Here is a 19,829-nt window from a genome sequence, read left to right on the forward strand (position 1 = left end):
TCACTTTCCTTAAAACCCGTCTCGCTTGCGCAAAGGTTTCACACGTGATGGGTCTTGCACCACGGGTACCTTACATTTTGCGCTTTCCCTTGGGTGGCAGGTACTGATCTTAGTCTAGTCTAGGCGGGGCATCTGTTGCTACACTGTCTCTGGTTGCTGGTTGCTGTGGACAGGGATGCTTGGTTTTACCAGCAGACATTGCGCGCGCGCGCAAAATGGGAATATTGCCCCACACAGCTTCCCTTGGGAGCTTTGGGCGGACAAAATACAAAAACGACCAAAGTTACCCAGGAAAGCTAGCTCCTGCCCGCCCGTTTTTTTGCCCTTGCTCCTGCGCCAGAAAAGCCGACCAAAAAAATCCCCAGCTCCACACAAACGTTCATCTACCTGCCACGAACGCTTCGCGCGCCGCGTCTCTTTTCTTTACCCCCTTTCACAACCAGCACCACAAACGTCAACCTTGAACAAGGAGCACAACTCTGCACACGTTTATAGCCCCACTCAAAATACGTAACAAATCAAGAACCAAAACGAAACACAATGGCTTCCGAGGAGACTGGAGTCACCGCCCCCGGCGCTGAGGAAGTGGTCAACGCTGGCGTGGCGTCCGAGTCCAAGGGTAAGGGCAAGGGTCCCGCCCAGGATACTCACGACACTGAGATGGACGAGGATGATGAGGATGACACCGAGGCCGACGAGGTATGTGATTGTGCCATGGGGAATTTCCTGCTATTGGGTTCCTGAATCTGGCGCTACCCCATGATTCAACTTTCACCGTTATTCTTGACCGCTAACATAACAATTATGCTATTATAGGCCGAGCAAGTAGCTGGTACGTGATCAATTGGCTGGACTACAGTTCTGCCCAACCTATAACAAGCCAGTCATCTACCAGGTGAACCAAAGCTGACCGTGACGTAAAAACCCAATGCAGAGGAAGTTGAGGACGACGGCATGGACGAGATTGACTCTAGCAATGTCCTCCCCAGCCGCACGCGCGGCCGCAAGATCGACTTTGCCAAGGCGGCTGCGGAGCAGAACCTCAGCGTCGACGACGACGAGGAGGACGATGACGACGACTTCAACGACCCGGATGCTGAGGATGACAAGATGGATGAGGACTGAAAATGATGACCTTGCCCTGGGTGATGATTGACGACAACAATGGAGAAAAAAAAAAGCATTTATACCAACATCAGTTCTCTTGGGGAGTTCAATGGTATTATGGTGTTATGATGGATGATTGGGTGTTCTTTGAAGGACCGCAAAATGTTATTTCTGGCGGTCAACGGCCGTTGGCTGTGCCTCTCTTCATCTGTTATCCCTGAAATCATTGGTTTACCAGGCCAAGACAAAATAAATGTTTTTGTCTGCTGAGGGTGATGCCGAGGAACTTTTTACTTGTCCATGGTGAACCAGGTACCAAAGAAATCCTAGACGGTATAGCCGAATTGTGAACTTGGGAGGTCCGCACTTCTTTCCACTGTTTTAGAACTGAAGCTATACGCGACCAAGAGGTCTAGAAAAAATTGTTTGTCTTTCTTACTACGTACATCACGTCATGAGCAAGAGGCTAGGCAGGTGGGCTGACATGTGCTTCTTTGGAAGATTAATTCAACCTGCGATTCCCACAATCGACCGTTTAGCAGGTCTCAAATAGCGTCGAGCTGTCAGTAAGCTTTCTCCGCGTTCGTGGCGCCCGCTTGTACCTAGTTGAATGCAAGCTTTGACTTTTGCGAAATTTCCCGTCGTCACATGGTCTCTACTGAGTTTTTGGCAACGTATTTCAACAGGAGTAAGGGCGGGAGGGAAACCTTGAATGCTGTGTTAATTCAAGCTGCTAACATAATTAGAAGTCTCATGATGCCCAAGTGTCTCAACCTTAACCAAGCTCAGTTATATCCCTTCCTGGTGGTATTTCCTGTTGGTTCCCTTGTCACTTACAGGTGAATATGCGTGCGTACCTACCTAGGTAGGTAGGGTATGCATGAGCTTTATGATGATAGAGAGATGGCAATATAGGTTAAACAAAACAATACCGATGTGCTGTAACAATGCCATGCCTGCGCTGTTTTGGCGGGGTCTTCCCTTCTTTGCGCGACAGGCGGGGCCCTGACTCGCCAGCTCGCGCCATCCTTTTGGATTCGAGTTATTGGCCCTAGTCTACATAAGGGATCGGGTCATTGGGTCACACCACCATCCATCCACAGGCAAGCAATTAAGAGCCACATCTAGCCATCTACCTATTGTAAAAGAAGCCCGATCAGGCGCACTTTGACTTGTCTAGCTGGGGTTTGTCTGTCTTTCATTACCTGTGGCCCGTCATCTATACTCCAATTTTCACCTTTGGCGAAGCATATTGTATTCTCTGTATTTTTTTCTGTTTGCTTTTTTTCTTCTTCTTCTTTTTCTTACGTCCTTTAACTTGCTTCAGACCTACTTTGCTACGATACCTGGTTTCTCGCACGGAATCACCCCGCCACTTTTCTACCGACATCGACCGTGTGATCCAGCTTTGCTAGCAACCCTTTTGCCTTGAGGAGATTTGAGATATTTTTATCAGTCACCTAGCAATTTAAGCTCGAAGCTCCCCCATTTATTCTTTTTGCCTTGTTCACAGGATCCTGGAACTAGGACAATCGCAACATTACCTCGACCTTTTAAAAGCACCTCACCAAGAAAAGCTGAGCTATCGTATCTCCATCCAGGACATTCATTGCTTGAGTCGGAGCAACGTGGTAAAGAGGCTGCACAGCAAAACAATCAGATGCCAAACCTAGTCCTAGACTCTCTCGTGCCATCCTTCCTCATTGAGCCGGTTTTGCGGCAGGCCCGCCGATTCTCCCGCGGCAACGCCGCCGTCCCCGGGCCGGATACTTCAGGCGGTCCCGGTATCGGCGAGGACAATTTATCTTCTTCATCAACTGCAATCGCCGAGGAGATAGAAACCGTCTCGTCTCCTCTCAGTCCATCTGCTGCTTCAGGTCGGGTTGCATCTGCATCCTTGGCGGTGGCTAATTTCACCCCGCCGCACGTGCATCCTTGTCAAACAACGCCATCATCATCATCATCACTACCACCAAATTCATCGCCGCTGCTGACACTACCAACCTTGTCGGATCTGGCGGAACCGCAATCCCCTTCGCTGTTTGCCGAAGACAACGACATGAGCAATTCGACAAACGACACCGACAACAACCAGACATGGAGTGAAGCGGGCTTGGCTGCGGCCCGGGCACAGGCTTGGGCCGCGACCCCGGCGGCGCCGTCGCCGTCTTCAGCGACCGAGGACGATTGGCACCGGGTCATGCGCCTCCGGATCCTGGACGTGCAGTCGCGCGACATACCCGAGAAGGAAAAGGCCGCGTTGCTGCACAGGCTGTTGACCGAGAACCATCATCGACTGCGTCAGCAAAAAATCTCCAGCGGAGCCGGCGGCAAGGGTCCGATTCAGATCGACACGGAGGGCCGTACGTCGGCGGAGCAAAAGCAAGGCGGCAGTAGCTACCTGGGCGCGCTCAAGTTCTGGCAGCTTTCCCCCGGCGAGGCATCCACAGCCACCAAGTTCCTGCTCACCGAGGAGGACATTGCGCCAACTTTTTGGAAGCCCAAGTCAGGAAGCGGCGGTTGCGGACAGAGTAGCCTGGGTGATGACGTGTTTGGGTCGGCGCAGTCAAAGTCGGCGGCGGTCGGGGACGGCAGCAGCAGCTGTGATCAAGCCCAGCAGCGCTACCTGGGCTGCGAGCACTACCGGCGCAACGTCAAGCTGCAGTGCAACAGGTGCTCCAAGTGGTACACCTGCCGGATCTGCCACAACGACAACGAGGACCACGAGCTGCCGCGGCGCGAGACTAAACACATGCTGTGCATGGCGTGCGGCTACGCGCAGAGGGCGTCGGACGAGTGCGTCAAGTGCGGTCAGCTGGCGGCGAGGTATTACTGCGATGAGTGCAAGCTCTGGAACGACAATCCGGACGTGAGCACGTATCATTGCCGCGAGTGTGGCATCTGTCGGATCGGGGCCGGGTTGGGCAAGGACTTTGTGCACTGCAAGGTTTGTTATTCTCTTTTTCCCCCTTCGCTTTTGCAACTCTTGAGACCTGCAATCGCTAATACACATGAACTTCCGGACTAAAGGAATGTGGAATCTGCATCGCAATTGAAACAGAGACCTCACATCGCTGCCGCTCAGGTGCGATGGATTCCAACTGCCCAATCTGCACCGAGGATCTCTTCACGTCGACCAAGCAAATAATTCACATCAACCCGTGCCGGCACTTGATCCATAAGCGATGCTACGACGAATACCTCAAGTCAAACTACAAGTGCCCGATCTGCAGCAAAACAATGTCCAACATGGAAAGCCAGTTCCGCAAGATGGATCAGCACATTGCGGACCAGCCGATGCCGGCCGAGTACCGCGACGTGCGCGCCATCATCTACTGCAACGACTGCGAGGCCAAGAGCCAGACGCTCTACCACTGGGTCGGGATGAAGTGCAGCATCTGTCAGGGCTACAACACGAGGGAGATCAAGGTCGTCGGCGCCCCCGTCGAAATGTCGAGCGAGGCGGCCAGGCTGCAGGAGGAGATGACAGGCCAGCAGCCGCCGCTCCAGGGCTCAATGACCGACGCGGCACTCGCCGCGGCTGCCAGTCAGGAACGCTCCGAACCTATCGATTCTGGCCTGAGGCGACTAACCGACGCCGAGGAGGCGGTCGTCAGGCATTGGGCGACTACTACGGAAAGATCCGGTCCTGGCTCGCGCGCACCTCCACCATTTTGGCCTCCCAGCTTCGGCAGAGGCGACGCGCCCGAAGGAATCAATGGCGACCAGTCGATCCTCGACCTGCCGCCGAGACTCATAGAAGCCACGGCGCTCGCCAGGGGGCCGGGGGTGTTTGGACTGGCGGACACGCCGGCCGGGCGGCTGTTGGCCATGGGGTACGCCAGGCACCTGGCCGCGATGGATGCATGGGAGAGGCACGACCTGGGCGGGCCGCGGCCGGCGGGGGCGAGGCCCGTCGGTGGTGGAGACGATCGCTCTGGAGCAGCAGCAGTGGGACAAGGGGAACGGACGGATATCGACTGGGCGCTGGACTGGTTGGGGAGCATCGGGTTGAGGAGCGACGAGGAGGACGAGGTCGAGTCTGAAGATGACGATAGCGAAAGCAGCGACGAGGATGAAGATGACGACGTTGCTGGGAATGGAGACGATGTAGACGATGACGACGACGATGATATTGTCTTGATGGGTCACCGGTAGGCAAAAGAGAGAGAAGGGGAGAGAGAGAGAGAAAGGGAGAGAGAGAGAGAAAGGGAGAGAGAGAGGGTTTATATTCGCTCGTTGGAATAACTGGGAATAGTGCGAGGAGTTTATGGTTTTTGTGTCGTTTCGGGGGTTCAGGGCCATGTTTTGACTCTTGTTGTTTTCTTTATCTCAGTTGTACGATTTCCTCAAAAAGTGAATGGGTTCAGCGATTGGTTTCTGTATCTTTGCAGAATAGCCCTCTACCTCTTGTGTGGTTTTATCCACCAAGGTTTTAGATCCCGTATACAAAATTAACGTGGACGCGAAATGGCTAGATTTAGAAGTGCCCGTCCATTTTCAGGAACAGAGATGGATGCCACTTGTAAGATCTCATCTAGTTCTCTGCGGTTGTGAGCTTTAAAAAAAGGGGGTTGAGTGGTACGACGAAATGAAGAAAACAAAACAAGTAAGACCAAGACCGGATCCAACAACGCCGCGCCAACACGTAAAAGCACAAGAAAAAAAAAGAACAACCCATCAGAGAACTCTCCTTGACCTGATGAATGGATTCACTTTTCTTAAGAAAGCGTCAAAGGGAAAAGAAGGGCAAAGAAAGGAAGTAAAAGCACCAAATCAGGCCACGACCAAAGCAGCCACTCTTATCCCTCGCAGGCCATCCCATCTACCTCCTTCGACTGGCAGCAGCACTGCCAGCGTGTGCGATCTGAGCGGTGGCTTCCTGGCCCTGTTTTCGGAGCTCCTTGACGACGCTCTTTTTTTTGTCATGGAAGGTTAGCGGGAGAGAAACAAAATGGAGAAATTTACTACGTATTTTTGCCATTGACTAGAAACGTACAGCGAGAGCCTCAGGGCTGACCCCATTCTCAATCATGGATATGCAGATGGAGAGGGTACGGCGGTCGAGGTGGCAGTTCTGTTTTCGCGGTTGCAAAAAGGGTAGGTAGGTTAGTATATAAAAGATATGGTACAGGGTAGGTGAGATGGAGAGGGGGATGAGGACGGACAAGGATTGTGGAGATTTCGTGCAGGATGTCAACTGCATTTTGGGCCGCGGCTTGCTTTTCGCGTTTGCTGTCCATCTCTCTGAGTGTTGGACTCCTGGCAGAATCAGTGAGAAGAGCAAGATATGAGAACTCTAGTGGCTTGGATGCTGTATCTTGGGTTTTATGGACCAAACCACTATTGAATCGTCAAAGAAAAACAACAAAGTCGCGGTTTGGGGTTCGGGTGCAGGGGCGGTCGCGCTTCGAGGGAGAGAATGTGGGGTTCGCTTCTCGGTACAACAGAGCACGTGATGCGGTTGTTTTGGTTCGTCTTTTTTTCTTTGGAGTTGCTGCGCAGGCAAAAATTTTTACCGTCCATCCTTTGCACTCATTCTTTCGGTTGCATTTGCATTGAAACTAGCGATCAACGTTAAGATTCTCTCAATCCATGTGAGACTGCGCGATATCAGGGGCATTGAATCTTATTGGATTGACGACGAACTTGGATGATATTCTGTCCACATTCTGTTTCTCTCCGTATATCTGTCACTGGAAGTCCAGCAGGCAATCTCTGTTCTGACATTCTGCACCAAATATTTTACCCGACTCCAAGTAGTTCAACGCAGCATCCCAAGCCAGCCACTCCTGCGATCTTTTACTTCGCAAACTCTTCGAGTCTTTGCTTCGGCAAAGGCCCTCCCGTTTCGGTGCGTTTTGTACCGGCTAGGGAGGGAGGCTTTTGGTTTTCATTGCTCAATCTGGGGGGAGATGGTGATTTCACCATTTCTTTCGTGCTGCAAGATCAGACTTATTGGGCCATCATAGTCCGCGCCTGGAGCTTATTTACCCAGGCGAGGCTCCAGGAGCACCTACATCTCTTCATGGTGATCACTGATGATGTTGGAGTAAAAAAAGAAAAATCAAGATATTTACCTCTTTTTAGTGTTCTGTCAAAGGCGCTAATCAAATCCACCATATGCAGGTTTGGCTGCAATCGGCTCATGTTTGCGTCACTTCTTATCTGTTTTTACCCCATTCAACCGCAAACCTGTGTGACCCAACGGGACCTGCACTTGGTCCATGACGAATGGATGCCGAGTGTATACCGAGCTGTCTAGATCGAGACTATGCCCACCAGACTAGCTGCCGTTTGCTCGTCGTATCAGTGTACGACGATCCAACTCTGAATATAATAAAAAGTACATTTCTTGGCTGCGTTTACCATTGTCCACCAAAATAATCATTGTGCATAATATACCCAACACACACACACACACACACACACACACACTATATCCAGCTGCCAACACCAAATGCCTCCCAAGTTTGCCCATCTCCCCCTCTCCACCAGCGGCCCTCTCGACTGCGCCCTTAGCGGCACCGCAGTACTAAACCACCCCTTTTTCAACAAAGGCTCGGCCTTTACGGCCGCCGAGAGGAGAGACTTCGGTCTGCTCGGCCTCCTCCCTCAAAATGTCCAGACGTTGGAGCAGCAGGTCAACCGCGCATATGCCCAGTATTCATCACGGCCCGATGACCTGGCCAAAAACACATTTCTGACCTCGCTCAAGGAGCAGAACGAGGTGCTCTTTTACCGGCTGCTGCATGACAACCTGCCCGAGATGTTTGGCGTCGTCTACACCCCGACCGAGGGCGACGCGATCCAGAACTACTCGAGGCTGTTTCGCAGGCCCGAGGGCTGCTTCCTCAACGTCAACGACGTGGACCGCGTCAGGGAGGACCTGCAGCGCTGGGGCCGCCCCGAGGACGTCGACTACATCGTCGTCTCGGACGGCGAGGAGATCCTGGGCATCGGCGACCAGGGCTGCGGCGGCATCCTCATCAGCATCGCCAAGCTCGTCCTGACCACGCTCTGTGCCGGCCTCCACCCGAACCGCACCCTTCCCGTCGTCCTCGACTGCGGCACCGACAACCAGGCCCTGCTTGACGACCCGCTGTACCTGGGCCTGCGGGAGCGGCGCGTGAGGGGGGAAAAGTACGACTCGCTGGTGCGTGAGTTCGTCGCCGCCGCGAGGGACCTGTTCCCCCGCGCCGTCATCCACTTTGAGGATTTCGGCGTCACCAACGCCCGCCGCATCCTCGACACGTACCGTCCGCACGCGCCCGTCTTCAACGACGACGTCCAGGGTACGGGCTGCGTCGTGCTCGCGGCCATCATGGCGGGCATGCATGTCGCGGGCCTAAAAATCCAGGACCTGCGCATGGTGGTGTTTGGCGCCGGGTCGGCCGGCACGGGCATCGCGGACATGGTGAGGGACGCCATTGCCGAGGAGAGCGGTTGCGGCAAGGACGCCGCGGCGGAGCAGATCTGGCTCGTCGACAAGCCGGGACTGCTGACGACTGCAACGGACAACGACGCCGCCCAGAAGCCCTACGCCAAGAAGCCCTCGGACGACGAGGGCAGCAAGGGGACGGACCTGCTCGCGGTCGTCGAACAAGTCCGCCCCAACGTCCTGATCGGCACGTCAACGGTGCCTGGTGCCTTCACCGAGGAGGTGGTGCGGGCCATGGCCAAACACGCCCCGCGGCCCATCATCATGCCGCTGTCGAACCCGACGCGGCTGCACGAGGCCGTCCCCGCGGACCTGATGGCGTGGACGGACGGCAAGGCGCTGGTGGCGACGGGGTCGCCGTTCCCTCGGGTGAAAATGGACGATGGTCACGAGGTCGATATCGCAGAGTGCAACAACAGCGTCGTGTTCCCGGGCATCGCGCTCGGGAGCGTCCTCAGCAGGGCGCGGCTGGTGACGGATGCGATGCTCGTCGGGGCCGTCAAGGCCGTCGCTGCCATGAGCCCCGCCCTCGAGGACCCCGCCGGTGCCCTGCTGCCCGGGGTGGACGTGGTGAGGAAAGTCAGCGTCGCGGTTGCCAGCGGCGTCATCCGCGCCGCTCTGCGGGAGGGCGTCGCCACGGAAGAGGGCATACCCCATGGGGACGACGATGGAGACCTGGAGGAGTGGGTGAGGGAGCAGATGTGGGATCCCGTCTATCGGGAGCTGAGGAAGGTCGAGGGTGGTGACGCGACCAGGGAGGCGAAAGGAGAAATGAAACAGGCTGGGACCTTGGAGGGGCGAAAGTCTGTGTAGGCTGAGGATTTGATGCAAAACTAGGGTTGAAATAATGATACAGTAATTTACTATTTGATTGTTTTGGCTTTTCTGAGTGTGTTTCCATTTTTTTTCCTTCCATATTCCCATGGGATGCTCTTATGACTGCTCTAACCCAACCAGACAGCTACTCTTGAAAGAAAGAAGAAGAAAAAAGCACGGGGTAAATATCCCATATGCCAGACTAGGTTTTTAATACAACACGCCATCCCCAAGAACCACAAAACTAGCCGCTCAAGCCCCAGGTCCTCTACCCCCAATCCCACTACCCATAGTGTTCACACTGGTCCCCTTGAGCGCATGATCACTGGGATTCGCCGCGGCCTCATACAAAATATTCGCCGGGGCCCTCCCGAGCGGCATCCACTCGCCCTTGAAGCCCAGGTACGACAGCCTGGTGACGTCCTCATCGCCACGGCCGAAATTATCCACAAAAAACAACGACAGCCTCGCAACGCCGCCAAACTTGGCCCTTTTGACGTTCAACTCCTGCACGGCCGAGGTGCGACTGAGCTCCATCTCCTGCAGCGGGGCTTCGGACTCGGCGGCGGAAAAGTCAAAGCTCTCGGGCCGGTTGGCAAAGACGCGCAGGGTGCGGGGCGCCGAGTCGCTGTCCGACGTCCGCACCAGGATCGAGTGCAGCTTCACCTGGCCCGTGAACGGCACGTGCATGAGCAGCTGCTCGTCGGCGTCGCTGGCCAGCTCCGGCGTCGGGGTCAGACGTTCGGCCCACGTCTTTTTCACCACGGCCGCGCCGGAGTTGTGCGCGTCCTCGTTGAGCGTCACGATCTTGCCAAAGTCGATGCGGGTGTAGAGTGAGTTTTGCAGGGCGGGAGTCAGGTCGTCGCTGTGGTCGTGACCGTCCTCGCCGTGGTGGTGATGGTGGTCGTCGCCACCGTGCTCGTCGTGACAGTGCGACATGATTTTTGTTTTGTTTTATTTTATTTTATTTTTTGGGGCGATTATTGATTTCTAAATCAAGCGGAATATGAGGAACTGCGTTGTTTTTGTTGCGGTTGTTTATTCTTTCATTTTGATCTGGGTGGTGACGTTTACTAAAAGAGGTTGTATAAAGAAAGTCACACCCCCACCTGCAAACAGGCAAGCAGACAAGAAGAACGGAATAAGTTAGGTAAGCATACCCGACCAATAATTTACCCAAGGCAGGTATAGATTCACTGCATTCAATTCTCACTTCAGACTATAGAGCAACAAGAACTAAATCGTAAAATTGGTATCAAGTTCAGTGCTTTCATAGCAACCCGGCTACGACTATCTAGTCTAGTTTCCAGTCAAAACCTTTGCCATGTACATTTACGGATATAGTTTTCCCAAGCACTGGGGTTTATTCCCTGATCAAGAAATCAACTTTTGTTTTACTTTTATTCCCCCTTCCTTTTTTTTACTCAATAACCTTCTCCTTGCACTCAATACTATAAACCGAAATCCAAGGGTCAGTCACGGATATCTCAAACACACTGCATCTTACCGCAGCCTCAACAAGCAGTGAGCGGCAAGGGGAAACAAAACTCACCCGTATTTCTCCTTGAGCTCCTTCATCAAAGGATCGTTGATCTTGGAGTTCATAGGCGCAAGCACACCCCTGTCGGAGATGGTGCCGTCAAGCACCAACTTGACGGCCACGGCGCAAGGGACACCGACGAGCTTGGCCATGGCTGAGTAGCCACCAGAGCCGATGGGTGCGCCGTACTCGCACAGCGACGACGTGCGTGTCTCCCTCGAGCCGTCCTTGTTCTCGATCTCGAACTTGTGCTGGAGCATCTGTAAAAGAAGGCCCGACGTGATTAGTACTTTTTTTTCTTTGTTCTCATCCCGAAAGACATGGATATGAGTGGTCTTCAGCGCAGGGAAAACAAAGACTCAAGACAAGTACTTACCACCAAGTCACGCTCACCCTCCTCAAACTGCATCTTCTCCTCGAGCGTGGCACACAGCGTGTCGAGCGCGTTGCCCCTGGGTGTGATCTTCTTGTCGGAGAAGATACCGACTAATTTTTGAAGAGCACGGTTCCAGTTAGCCTTTTTCTGCACCCAAAAAACCCACCCAGATTCTCACGACCCTGTCAGAGGTACTTACGCCACTTCAGACCAGCAACGATGCGCTTCTGCTCCTCGGTCGACTCAAAGGTGGCGTTGGACACAATGGTGCTGACAATGTCCTGCTCCGAAGCGGAAGAGGCCTTGATGATCTTCTGGGTAGCCTCCTTCCAAGGGATAGCCTCTTTGAGGAAAGGCTGCTCCTCGTCGCTGAGGAAACCAATGTCGACGAGGACCTTGATGAACTGCGGGAAGCCCTGGTAGCGAAGGGTCTAAAAGTCGTCACCAAGGGATCAAAGTCAGCATACACTTCCATATCAAACCATCCCCTGTCTTTCTTCCTCCTTTTCCTTCCTCCTTTTCCTTCCTCCTTTTCCTTCCTCCAACTTTCTATCCCACACACAGGGCAGAGCGCAAGACTTACACCACGGACGATGTTGTCCGCCTCGGGGATCTGGTAGCGCTCCTTGTACGGGGTCGAGTCACGGTTGGGGTAGGCGACGAACGCGAAACCGGGGTAGATAAAGTATGGCTTCGCGGTAGCCATGAGCTCAGGGCCGGCGACGTTGGTGACCTGACCGTCCTTGTAGAAGCTGGCGGCGTTCCTCAGCGCGAGCAGCACACCCCTGCTGGACCAGCTGAACTTGTAGCCGAGCGGGTTGTCGGACGACTCGGGGGCGGGCAGGCCGCCGCAGTAGCTCAAAAAGGTCTTGATCTTGCCGCCGGCGGCGTGCACCTCCTCGATGGTCTTGATGGCGTACAGGTGGTCGATGCCCGGGTCCAGGCCGATCTCGTTCATGACCGTGATGCCGGCGTCCTTGGCCGCCTGGTCGAGCTCCATCATGGCCGGGGAGACGTACGACGTCGTCACCACGTGCTTCTTCTGTCTGATGGCCGACTTGATCACCGTCGCGTGGAACGTGTAGGGGATCAGGCTGATGACGAGGTCGTGCTTGGCCACCTCGGCGTCGAGGGCGGCCTCGTCGTTGACGTCGAGAGAGATGGGCGTCGAGTGCTGCACGCCGGCCGACAGCTTCTTGGCCGACTCGAGGGTACGGCATGCTGTTTTTGGAATCAAGTCGTCAAGTTAGAAAGTCGCTTCCTTTTTTTTTCTTCGTTTCTTAGGGTCCGGGTGTGTAACAGGTCTTGAGGCAGAAGGGACAACGCACCAACTGTAACCTTGATGCCCGAGTCCGTGAGGACATCGAGGGTCGGCCTGGTCACGAAGCCGGAACCCCTAGAGTTTGGCGCATTGTATTAGCTCTGGGCGTTGAACTGGGTCGCTTCTTTTCTGATATAATGATCCAATTGATATACTGACAGCATAAGCACGCTTTTAGTGGCCATGTTGGGTAGGTGGTATTTGGACAGAATGGGGTGTATTTTAGTATGGGAGGTGTGTCAATCGTCAAAATGTGACCATGAATCAACAAAAAAAAAACAAAAAAAAGATCACAACTTGGAGTGACTTTTTAATTTTCCTAGCTATCAAAACCAAAACCTCAGCCAACAGTCAAGCATGCATCCTACGCGTTTGGCGGGGTCAATTATACAAATTCAATGCGAACACGCCAAGGCGAGTCAATGAATTCTGTCATAGAGGGGCAGCAATGGCCGATTTCGGAGTCCCCATTCAAACGTCGCTTGTTCCCGTCTTTTCCCGCCAAATGTAAGCACCTTGATATTAGTTACCTAGGTAGGTACCTACCCTGTCAAGCCTGTTTACTAACATACTGGATCCTTACCCAAGTAGAAATTATCTAGTTTGAATATTATTCCAAATATGCGCAGGTACCCGGGGAAGACCTCACACTGACCTATCGGTATCCATCCCTCTACGTGAAGTTGACCAGTAAAAGCCGTAGGTAACCGCAAAAACACTGCCGATGACCGGCTTCCATCTATCGAAAGCCGATTTTCCTCCCTCGCCCAGCTTTCTTCTTGCCCAACACAGGCCGACCCCCATGCCGTCCCAGAACAGGCTGCGACATGGCCACACCCCCTTGACTAGCGGGCTGTGAGGACATGATCTGCGTCTGCGTCTGCGGCATCGTCCCAATCGCCTGGCTCGAAGCTGCGATCCTCGGCGCCTGGCTGCTACCAACAGCCGCCACGCTGCCGCTATCCGGCCCTTGTGACAGACCCATGGCGGCCCTTCGCTCCACCATTCGGAGTCGCCTGGCCTCTTTTGCTCGGCGAGTCGCCTCGAGCCGCGCCGCCAGCCGACGCTCCTCTCCTCCAGCCCAAGACCAGCCAAAGTCGGCCGGGTCGGAGCCCGGCTCGGATGGCCACCGCGCCAAGAGCGCCGATTCTTCATCTCTCTTTGGAATATACCCTATCGAGGTCGCATAGCGGGCTAGGCGGATCGCTGCGGGGTCCTGCTGCTGTTCTGATTCCTCATTGTCGGGCGCAGACGAAGCCTGGTCGCTGTACAACGAGCGGACTTCTGAAGCCGCTCGCGATGACGACGGCGTTGCAGAGGGTGATGGCAGACCTAGCTCGGGCTGCGAAGACCCTCTGAGTTCTTCGTGTGGTAAACTTTTGGGTCCCTTGGGGGCTGGTGGCCTCAGGGCTACGGACACTCCGGCCTGGGCTTGGGAAACTTCGCCTGCGATGCACGCTATCAATGCCTCTCGTTCTCGTGCTTGGTTTTCGTCGAGTAGTTTTTCGGGAAGGCTCGAAGTCCACAGATGAAGTAGGCGTTGGAAAATTGCTGATGGGTCTGTGATAGCGGACGTGTCACCTGTCAGGTCATGTACCTGGACTGTCTCGGCTTCAGCAGCAAACTCCCGGAGTTGCCCTAGTTCCTCTATCCATCGTTGGCTCCCGCTGTGTGTGATCAGATCTCCGGGTTTGATCTGAGTGCATGCTTCTAGACTGGAATCGTTGACCGTGATACTGGTTAGTTGCTGCTCCACTCTGAAAATACACCGCTGGAAAAAGATGCTGCACTCACATTGTGGTCATAGGCAGGTGGGCCCTCGCCAAGCCGTCCTCGACGAGATGTCGAATGGTTGCAAAACCATCCGAAATAGAGCCATCATCAACACCATGACCTTCAAGCAGAACTCCCTTCACTTTGGCGGCTACACGTTCCATCACTATGTGCATTACAGGTCCCAGATTCAGAAAGTATCCTTTGAAAGCAGTCTCTTGCCTAACTTTCTCCAGCCGAGCCCTGTGCGCATCGTAAGCCTCCTCTGCCTCCTGCTGCATCTTATACCGTCGTCCATGCTCAAACAATACGGCGTAATCGTCGCGCACAACAAATGCATCGGAGAATTGTGATATGATCTTCTTGCGCTTGATGTCCACGGACCGGTACCTAACGTCGGTCGTATCTCTGCTTTCAGGTGCGGGGATTGGAGGCGGACGGTTGTGATGCGAAGGGGTGACTGTAATGGCGAATAAAGCCGAGTGCAGGCCAAGAGATTTGGTGAGGACGAGTAGTTGAGCAAAGCGGTTATTTTTTAGATGGCCCGTTGCGGCCAGGGGTATATCGAGAGTACTTGGTGTGAGTGCAATCGATCGGATATGTTTGGCATCATCAGGAAGAGACAAGCTTGCGATCTGGTGGGAAAAAGTAGCAGTCTCGGAGCGGGGATGAGGGCTGCGGAACCAGAACAGCGTTGTCCTTGAGCTGCCTGTTCCAGAGAATATGCAAACGAGCCACCGATCATCCCTTGCTGGCCGCGTGACGCTCATCCGGAGGGTGTCGTCGACAGGGCTCCGTTGGTGAGGACAGGATAGCAGGATATTGATCAAAAATGGCTCCGAAGCTTCAGAGGAATGCCTCAGCTCGAGCCAAAAGACTGTGGTGCTAGTCAATACAAATAGCTTGGATGGCTCTCCGGGAGAAATGGCAATATCAAGGATGCTCTCTGCTTTCTTGGAGTCGACAAGCCATGTCAATGTAGTCTTTGGGTGATCGGCCGAGTTTCCGTTGATGTCGAAAATGACCAGTGTCTTCCGTGTGCATACCACCAAGGCTCTTTGGTGCTCCTCACCATCATGATGCCGCCAGCTAGTATCGTGCAAAGGGGTAGTCCAAACAACTCGGCACAGTTCATGTTCGCTCCCAATGTCTCCAAAAGCGTCTTCAGGCATCTGCCCCGAACTGTGAAGGGATGCAGTTATTTTCAAGTCATCTCGCCTGCGTCTCTCGTTGCTTTGTATGTCCCATACGTTCCAGTAGCCATCAACGTCAACAATCGCCAGCTGCGGGGTCCTCTCTTCATCGCTGAAATTTAACACAAAGTCGGCGTTTTGCCTCCCTTGGGCCTTGATGCTCAGCATGAGTGTCATGGAGATGTATGCAGGGCCGGAGAAGGCTTCAGCTGCAAACCCATTGAATTTGTTCCAGATGGGGACTTTGAGCACCTCGGGTTCGAAAACATGGGTTTCTGTAGCTGTTTGGACGATAAGCCATCTCCTCATGCCGCGATTGCGCCTTGGAAAAGATACAAGTTGCAATTTCGAGATTGCCAAGCCGTCGGCATGCCAAAAACCCTCGTACCCGGCATCGGGCGTCTTGAGCAAGACTCCTGCACCGTCGCCGGCCTCCCCGCCCCAAGACTTTTGCTCCTCATGCAGCCTCACAAGGCGCACCACATCGCCTGCCTCGCCACAGACAACAGCGAGCACGGTGCAAGTACTGCTGTACCCCGTGCGGTCCGTGATCTCGCCGACTCCAACCAGTGGGAGTAGGGTTCGGGTCCTTGACGATTGTTGGCGCTTGGACTCGGTGCGCCACTGCGCCACATCATCCTGCAGTGCAGACTTTAGGTCTGCTGCCAGGCCTAGAAAGGCCTCTGGGTGCTCTTTGAGCAGGTAGTACTGTTGAGAGCGTTGGGCACTGAAACCTGTGGGCGGCTGGACAAGGGTAGATGATTGAGAAGGAGAATACCATTCATCAAAGGGGGTTACCTCTTGGAATGATGGGACTTTTTGTCAGGGAGGGGCTGTCAGCTACAAGTTATTGGTTTATTAATAATTGTGTAGCATGGAGTAGTACTTACCATCTTTGAAAGCTCTATTGATAAATAGGTCGCCCGGCCCATAATCATCATCCTTGTCGTCGTCGTCGTCATCATGGTCGAGGCGTGGGATATAAGAGACACGGCCAACGTGTCCCAGGACGAGGTCGTTAGCGCGACGGGTGTTGTTTGCGCGGCTAAGTGCCGATTGTTTTTTGCTAGCCATTTGGGGGATTTCTTATGCCAATCTCGTCGGGGTTCTGCAAAAGTTGCTGATCTGGGCGCATGGTTTGGTTTGGGTTGATATGTGAATATATTTTGAGCAGGCTACCAACCTTGTAACCCGGTCAGGCAGCGACAGACGAGGGCAGCGAGAAGCCAGCTCTGGATTTTTGGGTTTCTAAGGCATATGGTAGTACTAAGCAGTTGAGGTTTGTGTTTTACGAAGTAGTTGAATGCAATTGGCAGTGCAACGAAAAGAGAAAGAAAGACTTGGCACTGTGAGAATGAATTGATTGATCCCTTGACGAATCTTGCTGCTCGATTCAGATGGGGTCTACAAAGTGGGGCCATAGCGTCAGCCCCTCGCTTGGTCGCTCTGCCAACGTTTTAATATTCAGCAAAATAAACGTAACAACAATTTCAACGACAGTCTAAACCAAGCGTGTCGCGTCTCTGTTTCGCGACGTAAACTTTATGCGCCTGATAATCTACATCCAACTCAATTGACAACGGCCATATCCATCAACATCAAGAACACATACTCGCCCCACTCAAACAGCAATCGAATACAAACAGAACTCCGAGGTAAAACCCAGAAAATAATCAACATCAAAACAAACACCACACCAAGGGAAAAAAAAATGGCCTCCCTCTTCGAGCCAACCCCAACCCGCCACCACGGCGGCAGCACACCGTCGTCCTCTGCCCCACCGGCCCTGTCGCTCGCCGACCAGCTCCCCAACACAAACTTTGGCTTCGACGACCTGCGCGAACGCATGGCCAAGTTCACGGTGCGGTTCGACGCCTTCATCGACGCGGGCCGGAAGCGCGTGCTCGAAGAGCGCAGCCGGTTCCACCTCTCTATGGCCGAGCTGTCCGAGGACCAGCGCATGAAGGCCAAGAACATCGAGATCGCGCAGCTCAAGACCAACGCGCACCAGCACACCGTCGCCAAGGAGGCCGCCGAGGCGCGCGAGATGCAGCAGGCCGTCCGCGCCCTCTCGGAGCAGCGCGACAGGCAGCAGGCCGTGCGCGACGGCCTGCTGGCGCAGATCGAGGAGACGCAGCGCGAGATCGAGAAGCGCCTCGCCACGCAAAAGGAGCACGCCAGGAAGAAGGAGGCCATGGGCAGGTTCAACGTGCCCGAGCTGGACTTTTGGGTATCGAACCTGTGTGTGAGGATCGAGGGGGCCGGGCAAGACGACCGGCTCAAGTTTGTGTATACCCATGTGGACGAAAAGGATTGGGATCGTGAGGCCTGGTTCGAACTTAGTACGGCGGGCAGGGCCTATGATGTCAGGCATTGTCGACCCAAGCTCGAGAGGAGCAAGGTGGAGCGGGTGCTGGACAGGACGAATGAGACGAGGGAACTTGCGGTTTTGCTCAAGGGTATGAGAGAGTTGTTTGTGGAAGCAATGAAGTCATGACCATGCGTACGATTGTAAGATGAAGTTGTTGATAGCTTTCTGCGGTTAATGATGAATATAACGATGTCCCGATTACTGATTGGTTTTCGTTAGTCGGCTATCTCATATGCTCCTCTGAACTAGTACAAACCGCCTGGAAGCTTTTATCAGTCACAGGTCCTTGGTGTGAGAGACCTATTCTTGCCATCTTTGGTCTCAAGAGTCATCGGGTTCTCAGCCAAGTCATATAAAGTACACGCATGCATTAGAGGATCCCACATTGTTGCCAACCTCCGTATTTTTGGCTCTTCGCACAAGGGCTACAGCGTCAAACTGCACCCTGCATGCAGTCACATGGTAAACAGGTTGAAGAATGTAAACAAACATGAAAAGTATAAAGCTCAAAACAATGTGCTGTGATTTATTTCCCAAACCCTCATGCACTGACGGGCACTTGCTTTTTGCTCATTAATTTGGTGATTCTTTGGCATCTTGCGACAGGAGGTGTTCCTCCTAAACAATACACAAAACCTTTTTGTCTTGAATAATAAAATCCCCTTTCCATTTTTTATTCCAAGCCCGAGGCAAAGATACAATAAACATGCCAGCCAAATCCACGATCAAGACGAGGATTTTGATCCTATCAGATACCCACGGCATGAAACTCGCCTCAAAAGTTCCAAGCACAACATCCGTCGACGTGCTCATCCACTGCGGGGACCTGACAGAGCACTCCCGTCTCGAGGAGTACCATGCCTCGTCGCATCTCCTCCAAAGCATCGACGCGCCTCTCAAACTTGCCATCGCGGGCAACCACGACCTGACCCTGGACTGGCCCGCCTTCTCTGCCAAGATCGCCGAGGCCAAACTGGACCTCGATTCCGAGCAAGTCATAAACTCGTTTGGACGAGAGGGAGATGCCCGCCGCATCCTGGAGTCGGGCGGCGGCGTGCGGCTCCTCTACCAAGGCCGCCACGCTTTCACCCTCGCCAACGGGGCCCTCCTCACCATCTACGCCAGCCCGTGCACACCCTCTGACGGCGGAGGCGCGTATCAGTACCGGCGGGACGACGGGCATGATTTCGACGTCGGCGACGGCGGTGGCGCTGTGGACGTCTTCGTGACGCACGGCCCACCACGGGGCGTGCTGGACCGGACGAGCGGGCGCGAGCGAGCCGGCTGCGCGGACCTCTTTGCCGCCGTGGCACGCGCTAGGCCCAGGCTCCACTGCTTCGGACACATCCACGAGGGTTGGGGCGGCAAGCTGGTGGCCTGGAGGGAGAAGCTGGCCGAGACGCCATCCTTCTTCACCGATATCGATAACGAACGGTCCGTCGTCGTCGAGACGCTTGCAACCTTGGCTGATGGCAAGTTTGACGATCTCGAGACGTCTACGCAGAAGGCGAAGCGGAGAGAGATGTATGCCAAAGAAAAGTCTTGTAGGATAAGCTGCTGTTCGGGAGATCAGCATCCATTGGTGGCTGGGAAACACACATTGTTTGTCAATGCCGCTATTCAGGATGACAATGGTGGAGGTGAGGCAGCGGCTCAGTTGCCGTGGGTTGTGGACATTGAACTCCCTGTATGTTTGAAGGAAGATATTATGGAAGAGGGAAAAGTAGGAATGGAGACCAACCAAGTATCAGGCTTCAAGACACGGCGGCTTTCAGGGGCTGAAGATGCATGCAAGATGCCAGCAGCAAAGCGGCGGAAAGGATAAAACAATCTATAGCCCAACTTTTTCAATACAAAAAAAGAATTGTTTTCCAAAAGAATCCACAGAAGT

The 19,829-nt window shown here is 53.9% G+C and overlaps 9 protein-coding genes across 9 annotated transcripts; 5 read left to right on the forward strand and 4 right to left on the reverse strand.

Moving 5' to 3' along the window:
* The first annotated feature begins 205 nt into the window (after window positions 1–205).
* Window positions 206–1,480, forward strand: PgNI_00195 (uncharacterized protein). Its single transcript, XM_031120278.1, has 3 exons — window positions 206–699; window positions 817–832; window positions 935–1,480. Exons 1-3 carry the CDS (start codon window positions 541–543, stop codon window positions 1,123–1,125), a joined length of 366 nt encoding a protein of 121 aa, XP_030986446.1. The 5' UTR covers window positions 206–540; the 3' UTR covers window positions 1,126–1,480.
* Window positions 1,481–2,321: 841 nt separating this feature from the next.
* Window positions 2,322–5,332, forward strand: PgNI_00196 (uncharacterized protein). Its single transcript, XM_031120279.1, has 2 exons — window positions 2,322–4,054; window positions 4,138–5,332. The coding sequence occupies exons 1-2, from the start codon at window positions 2,768–2,770 to the stop codon at window positions 5,263–5,265; spliced, it is 2,415 nt and encodes an 804-aa protein (XP_030986449.1). The 5' UTR covers window positions 2,322–2,767; the 3' UTR covers window positions 5,266–5,332.
* On the reverse strand, window positions 5,272–6,480 carry PgNI_00197 (uncharacterized protein). The gene is made up of 3 exons (XM_031120280.1): window positions 6,276–6,480; window positions 6,107–6,184; window positions 5,272–6,022 (listed from the first exon to the last, which is right to left on the reverse strand). The coding sequence occupies exons 1-3, from the start codon at window positions 6,348–6,350 to the stop codon at window positions 5,933–5,935; spliced, it is 243 nt and encodes an 80-aa protein (XP_030986448.1). The 5' UTR covers window positions 6,351–6,480; the 3' UTR covers window positions 5,272–5,932.
* A 1,087-nt stretch (window positions 6,481–7,567) lies between these two features.
* On the forward strand, window positions 7,568–9,361 carry PgNI_00198 (uncharacterized protein; the record flags this gene model as incomplete). Its single annotated transcript, XM_031120281.1, has 1 exon — window positions 7,568–9,361. The coding sequence occupies one exon, from the start codon at window positions 7,568–7,570 to the stop codon at window positions 9,359–9,361; it is 1,794 nt and encodes a 597-aa protein (XP_030986445.1).
* Window positions 9,362–9,616: 255 nt separating this feature from the next.
* Window positions 9,617–10,303, reverse strand: PgNI_00199 (uncharacterized protein; the record flags this gene model as incomplete). The annotated part of the gene is made up of 1 exon (XM_031120282.1): window positions 9,617–10,303. The coding sequence occupies one exon, from the start codon at window positions 10,301–10,303 to the stop codon at window positions 9,617–9,619; it is 687 nt and encodes a 228-aa protein (XP_030986444.1).
* A 309-nt stretch (window positions 10,304–10,612) lies between these two features.
* On the reverse strand, window positions 10,613–12,858 carry PgNI_00200 (uncharacterized protein). The gene is made up of 7 exons (XM_031120283.1): window positions 12,761–12,858; window positions 12,609–12,676; window positions 11,864–12,501; window positions 11,480–11,711; window positions 11,281–11,390; window positions 10,917–11,164; window positions 10,613–10,815 (listed from the first exon to the last, which is right to left on the reverse strand). Exons 1-7 carry the CDS (start codon window positions 12,784–12,786, stop codon window positions 10,785–10,787), a joined length of 1,353 nt encoding a protein of 450 aa, XP_030986532.1. The 5' UTR covers window positions 12,787–12,858; the 3' UTR covers window positions 10,613–10,784.
* Window positions 12,859–13,066: 208 nt separating this feature from the next.
* Window positions 13,067–16,693, reverse strand: PgNI_00201 (uncharacterized protein). Its single transcript, XM_031120284.1, has 3 exons — window positions 16,458–16,693; window positions 14,396–16,382; window positions 13,067–14,316 (listed from the first exon to the last, which is right to left on the reverse strand). The coding sequence occupies exons 1-3, from the start codon at window positions 16,639–16,641 to the stop codon at window positions 13,341–13,343; spliced, it is 3,147 nt and encodes a 1,048-aa protein (XP_030986531.1). The 5' UTR covers window positions 16,642–16,693; the 3' UTR covers window positions 13,067–13,340.
* Window positions 16,694–17,278: 585 nt separating this feature from the next.
* PgNI_00202 (uncharacterized protein) lies at window positions 17,279–18,064 on the forward strand (the record flags this gene model as incomplete). The annotated part of the gene is made up of 1 exon (XM_031120285.1): window positions 17,279–18,064. The coding sequence occupies one exon, from the start codon at window positions 17,279–17,281 to the stop codon at window positions 18,062–18,064; it is 786 nt and encodes a 261-aa protein (XP_030986534.1).
* A 580-nt stretch (window positions 18,065–18,644) lies between these two features.
* On the forward strand, window positions 18,645–19,763 carry PgNI_00203 (uncharacterized protein; the record flags this gene model as incomplete). The annotated part of the gene is given in 2 exon segments (XM_031120286.1): window positions 18,645–19,625; window positions 19,638–19,763. 2 exon segments carry the CDS (start codon window positions 18,645–18,647, stop codon window positions 19,761–19,763), a joined length of 1,107 nt encoding a protein of 368 aa, XP_030986533.1.
* Window positions 19,764–19,829: the final 66 nt, after the last annotated feature.

This window comes from Pyricularia grisea, assembly GCF_004355905.1.
Source record: "Pyricularia grisea strain NI907 chromosome Unknown Pyricularia_grisea_NI907_Scaffold_1, whole genome shotgun sequence".
NCBI classification, from domain to species: Eukaryota; Fungi; Ascomycota; class Sordariomycetes; order Magnaporthales; family Pyriculariaceae; genus Pyricularia; species Pyricularia grisea.